This window comes from Egretta garzetta, unplaced genomic scaffold, assembly GCF_000687185.1.
Source record: "Egretta garzetta isolate BGI_Z169 unplaced genomic scaffold, ASM68718v1 scaffold138, whole genome shotgun sequence".
Lineage (NCBI taxonomy): Eukaryota > Metazoa > Chordata > Aves > Pelecaniformes > Ardeidae > Egretta > Egretta garzetta.
In genome coordinates this window covers 1,233,535-1,241,081 of record NW_009260598.1, presented here as the reverse complement: position 1 = coordinate 1,241,081, position 7,547 = coordinate 1,233,535, and the positions used below count along the sequence as shown (strand labels likewise).

General features: G+C 46.9%; 1 protein-coding gene across 6 annotated transcripts in view; it reads left to right on the top strand.

Annotated features, from left to right (window-relative positions):
• FOXO3 (forkhead box O3) overlaps window positions 1-7,547 on the top strand; it is a 56,553-nt gene that overhangs the window by 25,708 nt on the left and 23,298 nt on the right. For 4 of the 6 annotated variants that reach the window (XM_035900300.1, XM_035900299.1, XM_035900297.1 and 1 more), the window contains one exon: window positions 1,400-1,483. The exons of the other annotated variants lie outside the window; for them this stretch is intronic. In XM_035900300.1, coding sequence (XP_035756193.1) covers window positions 1,400-1,483 — 84 coding nt within the window. The remainder of the gene's footprint in view (window positions 1-1,399; window positions 1,484-7,547) is intronic. 6 annotated transcript variants of the gene reach the window in all.

Sequence of the window (7,547 nt, the reverse complement as noted above, 5' to 3'; positions counted from 1 at the left end):
CCCCCCTGCGGGCAGTGCTGCTGTTTGCCCTGCCACGGCCTCGTGTGGCTGTCGCCACCCGTCTCCCTGATGGCCCGGGGTACGCTGAAAGGCTGGGCTGCCTCCAGCCTCTTCCTCCTTATTTATGTGTCACAGGAGGAAAAAACCCAGACGGAGGTAGGTTGTCCGGGGTCATCCTGTTGTAGTTGTGAGGACGGCAACAATTCATAGCTGAAGCATTTGATTTGTTAACCTTATAAGAAGATGCCATTAAATACTGTATTTAGCTCCTCAGGGGAAGTAGCCTAGTTTCTTTTTCATTTTCCTTTTCTCATCCCTCTTTTAACATTAGTGACTCAGCTGTCACTCTCCGTCGGAAGGGCCGCTGGGGTTATAGCTGTGATTGGATGCCACCAAGAACCCATTTCTGCTGAAAATAATTAATATGGTGCGTTTTCACCTCAAAGAGAGCCCGAGACAAAAGTACTAGAAGGTTTTCATTAACTTTTTCAAGCTTTGAAACTTGCCTATGAAGGAAATTGGAAATTTCTGTGTGTCTGCACTTGTTTATCCTTGTCAACAAGGCAAAGTCTGGCCAAGACTGGTGCGTATCTAACCCTGCACAGCGAGGGTATTCCTGTTCAAGTCTACAAAGCAGCTTGTAGGGTGTGCATTTAGATACGTGCAAAAGCCTTTCAAGGTGAGAATCTCACTTTGCAACAGGCACACAGTCAGATCCTGTGAACAAAATGAGTTTCCGTCAGCTCTGAAAAAAGTCTGACTAGAGACATGTGTGGACTCTTACATCTCCATAATTTTTTCATTCCCCATTTTGCTCATCTTAACCAAAAAGTAGTCTGGTTCATTTCTGTTTTTCCAGGTATCCCATCTTCTCTAAACTTTAATCACAGGAAAAAAATTTAAGAAAGAAGAAAGAGGGGGAAAAAAAAAGCATGAAGCTAGTTTGTGTTAGCCCGCTTTATATTTTTGCATTTCGGCTCATATATAAAAGTATTAGCAGACCTGTCATAATGTGTACTCATAGACATCGCGCAGGGTGCTTGGTAGTGGGTCCCCTCCCTTTCCCAGAAGGAGGGTAAATATCCCCGTGAACATTTGCCAGTGCTCCTTTCTTTGTGTCCTCCTCTGTTCAGCTGCAACTTGAAGGTGCTAGTTTCTTGTGTACCTTTGTTATGAAAATGATACCTGGCATGCTCAGGAGGCCTGGCATTCTTGAGCTGTGAATACTGGGAACAATGTCATAAAAAAAAAAAAAAAGGTGATGTACAAAGGCACCATCGTTCTTAGCATTGTCCTTTAAAATGCGCCCTGTGTCTTGAACATGTAGGTGTGGAAAAAGGACTTAGTTCAAGCGGTGTAGTTCCACTAACATAACTCACCATTTTCCCCCTAAAACCAGGATGTGACCTGTGTCCACCCAACCCACCTGGGATCTGGGACCAGTTTCTCTGAGAAGGAGGAATTCATCTGCCTGTCCGGCGCTGTAAGGGGGCACCTATCTGCGGGGATTGCGGGGCCATCTCAGACTGCATACAGCTTCTGCAACTCCAAGACACATAGATTTTGATTCAGCGAGTCAATACTTAAAATTTTCCAGAGCAGGCGATGGTATCTGTGATGTGACACCATCTCAGGGTACTGAGAGGTTGCCTCAATACTTGTCCTGGAGGGCAGGTAGCACAAAGCTGGTTTGTGCTAACAAGTGAAACCAAAACAAGCCATCCAATTTTATATCCTGTAGCATTTTATTGAATTAAGGCTTCTTTGTCTGCCTGTTGAGGCTGTGAACTTCCAGATGCAAGCATCTTCTACTTGCACAGTCCATCCCACAATGGGAGCTCAACCAGACTGCAGCTTGCAGGGTCAGTAATTCTTGTCCCAGTACGTGGTGGTGACCTTGGCTGTTGGCAGTCAAGGTCCTGAAACCCACTGCCCTTGTGGCTCTGCTGCTGCCTCTGAAAAACGTCCCAGGCTATGTACTGAGTGATACAACTGCAAAGGCCCCACCGTGTCCCCAGTGTTGGCTTCAGGAGGGGTTTACTCATTTGTACAGGTTCAAACCGGAAACATGAAAAGGCTCCACTCATCGTTCTGCTATTTGGGCTGCGGTGTCGGGGTGGGGTGCTAACAAAGCATCGGGAAGTGCCGAAGCATTTTGACACAGACTAGCTTTAGGCTCAACATTTAGCACTTGCGATTGTGATTGTATCAATGACGGTGATCTTAGTTTCTCGGATTAGGTAAATAGCTTAAAAAAAAAAGAAAAAAGATGTCTTTCATACCTGTGCATTTACCTGGGTTGTGAGGTTTCTGGGATGGTGCTGCTGCCAGCTGTATGTGAAACAGGAATGTCCTGCTTGCTGTAGCAAAGGGCTGATTCATTGGCAGTGCAATAGGTGTCATCTTCCCTTTTGTCGGCTCCTCGGGTATATTTTACCCCTGTAGTGAACAGAAAATAAATTTTAAAACTCCAGTAAACCCAGTAACATGCAAGTCATCCAAATGAAAACTAAAACATCCCATGGAAACGAAACCAGTTTGTAAATAAATGGAGTTAGTTGAGGCTGGGATTGATCAGGAGAGGTAGAAGACGACTTTGGTGAGTCCCAGTGGGGGTGAGTCCTCCAAAGCCCCCCTGCCCTGGGAGATGCTGGGAGCAGCTGCAGTCCCAAAGCATCCCCGTGCAAAGGGTGAGGTCCACCTCTACCAGTGGAGAGGGTCAGGCACTTGCAGAGGAAAACGGGAAGATGGGCTGGTAGGCTCATTTGGTGGAAGCACCCATTTCTCCCCACCGACTTCACTAGCTTGGACGTCAAGGTCTGACCTGGAGCTGCCTGAGCTGGGCTGGGCAAGGGGAGTTAAATTTCAGAGCTGTAAAAAAGCTGTTCTCCATAGGAGAAAAAACCACCCAAACCCAAATGCTGTCAACTTGGAGATTGCAGAGAGGGCACCACAGTGTAGAAGCTAAAGCCACGTGCCTCAGCAGTGAGTTTGTGGGCAGGGCTGGTTTTGGGGCTGGGTGTCCCAATGTAATGCGCAAATATATAGGAACATATTTTGGCATGGGATAAGCTTGGTTTGTGTATACAGAAAGCAAGTCGGTATGACTTTTCAAATATGTTCCCAAATGTTTAAAATACATTCCCCTACACAGAGGGAAAATGGAGGAAATGGTGAGAAACTGAGAGGGAAAAGGCTGGGGAGGACCCATGCCTTAGTCTCAGGACGAAAGCAGAACGCGCATCAGAATACATCAAAAGGAAAACTGATCACTTTCTACTTTCAAAAGGCATTAATATTTTACAGCTACCATTACATTTTGAGGAGCGCGCAGGTATTTATTGGTGGTGCCATAGCTACCCAGTCCCGAGCTGTGAAGGAGGAGATACCTGTTTTTCAAGTTGTTCTGTTCACTCATCCCTCGTCTCCTAACTCACACCCTGTACCCACTGGCACTGCAGTAACTCGGTGAATACCTGGAGTTGCAGTTGTGTGTTCCCACCCCGGCTGCCCTGCCCGTGAGGCTCCCAAGGGGATTTTTTTTTGCCCCTAAGAGCCTGGGGGTCAGACCCGCTGAGAGTCACACTTAGGTGCATCCCTGGCTTTCCCCGCTGCTCGGGGCCATGGAGCAGAACCGTTCCCTTTGCAACGTCCGCTGCTGATGGAAGCGCATCATATTTTAAAATGCCCTTTTTAAAAAAAAAATAAATAAATCAGATAATATCTTCTGGTTCAGCAATAAACTACTAAAGTGCTTAAAATAGCACAGGAGAGGGGTCCTGTTTCAGATTAGTCTACATAGCAGAAATGCCAGGGGCTGTTTTGGAGGTTGCTTGAAGGCTTTCTCGCGAGAAGGTCTCGGGTGCCTGCGCTGGCTTTTGAAGGGCTTGCTCAGGCCTGATCAAACTCGGTCAGGCGACAGCGTATCAGATCTATTCCTCCCATCAGTCACACGTCAGCCGTAACTGTCACCAGATTTGCAATTTAATGTGTGCAGCTCAACACTTCCAATTAATCCAGCCTGGGTATTTAACAATCTATCATTTCAGAGCGAGCACTTTACGGAGCCATGTGCAAGGCAGCCTTGCACTTGGGTAAGGCAGGAGCCCTGGAAGGCTTTCTTCATGGACACTGACTTTATTCTTTCCCTGCCAGTGGAAGTTATTGCTAATTCAGTTGCATTTACAGGCTTAGGAGGTGTTAAAAAAAAAATCAGCACATGACCACAAAAAATTTTCAGAAAATAAAGATTTCTAATAGGTGATTCAGCAATGAGAGGCTTTTATGATCTTCCATGGGAAGCTACTATTTTTAGTGAATTATTATAAGTACTAGCATCACTCACATTTATTTATAAAGGCATGAAAGAACACTCATACGTGTTTCTAAATAGTCGATGTATAGTAACGGCCATATGCTGAGAATGAGTGAAAATAGAATTGAGCGCTCTGGTTCCCACAATGCTGCGCGAGGGTTGTGCTGGGATCTTTGCATCTAAGAAACGAAAAACAGAGGAATATTTTTTTTTCTTCTAGTTCTTCTTTCTAGCAAAACAAACCCAAAGCCTTCAGGGTGAAAGTGTGCCTCGCAGTAAAATTGCATTGTTTTCATTGAGGTCTATCTGGGTGACCACTGAGGTTTGCGAGAGCTGTTCCAGGAGCTTCAGCAGCTGGTGGATTGGGGCTGTGATGACAGTGGTAGCTATTTTTATGAGAGTTACTGCACGTATAATATTTGGGTTGATTAGTTTTGTGTGCCTGCGCTTCTCTTGGGGTTCCGTGGCACGGAGGAGGAGAAATGCAGTGATTCCCTTGCTGAAGGGACTGCACAGATACAGCGTGGCGTCATTTCCAAAGTTCCTACAGTGGAAACGCTTTCAATTCTGGGGCTTGCCATTAAGAAAAAGTGAAAGGGGCGGGGGTGGGCGGATGTTATCTGCTGGTGATATTGCTCCTGAACAGAAATTACAACTGTTCTGATCTGTCTCTGCAAAGACCCATCCGCATGTGCCTGTCCCCGTTGCAGCTTCTTTGCATGCAACTCCTTGTGCTTGAGTTCAGTAAGTGGCAGCATCTTCCATTCCCTGGCTGACTGCCTTGATGCCTGTGCTTTGTGCCTTGGGATTCTCATGAATTCAGCACCTTGCAAGATCAGTGCCTTCAAGGAAATTCCTACTCTTAAATTAAATCCTTTGATTGAAATGAATTGTGTTCTTGAATTTTGGGCAGCCGCTGTACGAAGCGTGTGGAAGGGAGTGAGAGGCTCTTGATGAGATGCCTTTAGCAACCTCCCGATGACGGTGCCTGTCTCCCGATTCCCAAATCCCGTTTTCACATGCAAGAGTATCGGCATAGCAGAGGCAAGCACTTGATTTTTCAGGGGGCTCCCTATAGCAAAAGGCACTGGGGTACGTGGCTCCTGGTGCTGGGAGGAGGTGCTGGAGAACCCAACCTTCTTCTTGCTCCACAGCTGCATTAGTTAAAATGTCAGCGTTTTCCTCGCTCTCTTGCTTCCCATCTCCCAACACCCAGTGGAAAAAAATAAACGGCGACCGGCATGCTCTACTCACAGCAAAACGAATGTTATTTATTAGAGTCCTCCTGTGGTCAGAGGACGTCTGACTGTAAAATAACTGGAGATTTTTCTGCTAACTGGAAGCGTGATGCTCTGAGACAGTTTCCAGGCAGCGTGTATTTTCAGCTAAGTTTTATTTACATCAGCGTAGTGCTTCGCAATATCACTGTTTGCAAGGAGTGAGGTGGCGGTTGCTGTAGCTAGAATTAATTTTTAATTAATTATTTATTTTTTTTTAGCAGAAACTTTTGATTAAATTGTGACTCTGTTCCCTTAGCTCCATGTGTTGAGGTGCTTTTATTTTCAAAAGGGAGGGCATAAACCTCCTTGGCGGGCACATGGCTCCCAGCCTGCCCTTGTGGCAAGGAGCAGCCGGGGCGGCGGGGAGCAAGGCGCGCGTCGTTAGGGAGGGTTTGTTTTCCCTGCGCTAATCACCTTCTCCTGTCGTAATTTGGCACGGCACGGTGCCCTGTGTGCAGGACGGAGGAGGCAGATCCGCGTACCGCTCTCCTATCTGAGCCAGCACATTTCGGAGGATAAATCTTTGCCGGACTTAATGTCCTCCCAAGGAGCTTTAATATCCCTCAAGGCTTTCTGCGCTTCCTAGGAGTGGGGGGCGACGGGCAGAGGGAGGCGCAGGCAAAGCACTAATTACAGCGGGGGCCTTTTGTAGCCCTTCCCCTACGACCAAGGTCAGAAATACTCCTTTGAAGGAGAGGATGAGGAGGGGAATCCACAGAGCCGCCCTTCAGATGCCTGAGCTGACTTTTTCCCCCCTAAATCTGTGGGTGGGATTTTTTCCCCCCACTTTTTCCTGCAGGAGGGAATGCTTGGGTGGCAGGGCTGAGCCTGTGTCATCCCACTTATCCTTTCCAGGGCTGTGAGGACGGTGGCCTTTGCCAGCCGGGTGTGAAGGGCTGCCGGATGTCCCCTGCGGGGACCCTGGTGCGCTCTCGCCGCCTGCTTCTGCTGAGCAGCTGGTGGGGTGTGCGGGAGCTGCCTTGGGAACTTGCAGACCATACCAAGCATCGAGCATCGAAAACATTTGGGTGTCAGGAAAGATTTCTCTTCCTGGGTGTAATTTGCTTAATGCTTTTTTTTTCCCCTGCAGCTTCCATAATTTAGGGAAAATGTAACAATCCGGAATACATAATATTTGGGTTTATATGGAAAAAAGATGTATATCAGTACAACGTGGCTGGATAGATACTGTGGGAGGACTTTCCTTATGTTTTAGTTCTTGCTTTTTCTGCACCTCCAGAGCACCCTCACTACTTTATTAGATTATATGTATTTTTCTGGTTTGCAAAAGCTCACAGGAAAGAGGAAGAAATTCTGAAACCTCTTTGCGTTGGGGACTTCTAAGTTCCTTGAGAAGAACAGCACTGCAGCCTCACAGAGCGAGGCAGAAAATGACTGTATGGAACCAAAAGATTGGTACTTCCTAAAGACCTCCTCGCCTAGACTCGCAAATCCCTTTCACCAGAAATCCCTACATGCATGCACATGATTGGCGACTTTAATTATTTGTGATTTTGGAGTCGCTGTATCTGTTTTCTTGTTTACTTGCAATTGAATCTCATTGGGGACTTTAAAGCAAACATAATGTAAAACTGGTAGTTGAACCAAATTTTGAGTGACTTCGTGAGAAGGCACAGACACTGGTCTGGATGGATGGGCAAAATGCGTTGACCATTCGCAACCTCCTGTTTCAGCGGCAACTGAATGCAAAGAAAGTAGCTTGCTTGATTTTTTGTTTCATGTTTGGTGGAGGCCCTCTGTAGGGGTGTTCAGCCCAAAGGAGATTCGTGGCACAGCATTTTGGGTAAGGTGACCCAGGCTGGAAGCTGAAATTCAAGTTTGCAGGCAGGGCCACGGGGAAGCGGGGCTCCCTCCAGACAGCTGGAGGCTGATAAGCGGGAGTTGATTTTCATGGCTTCTTTTCAATGGTATTAGACCTGATGCCTTTCCCT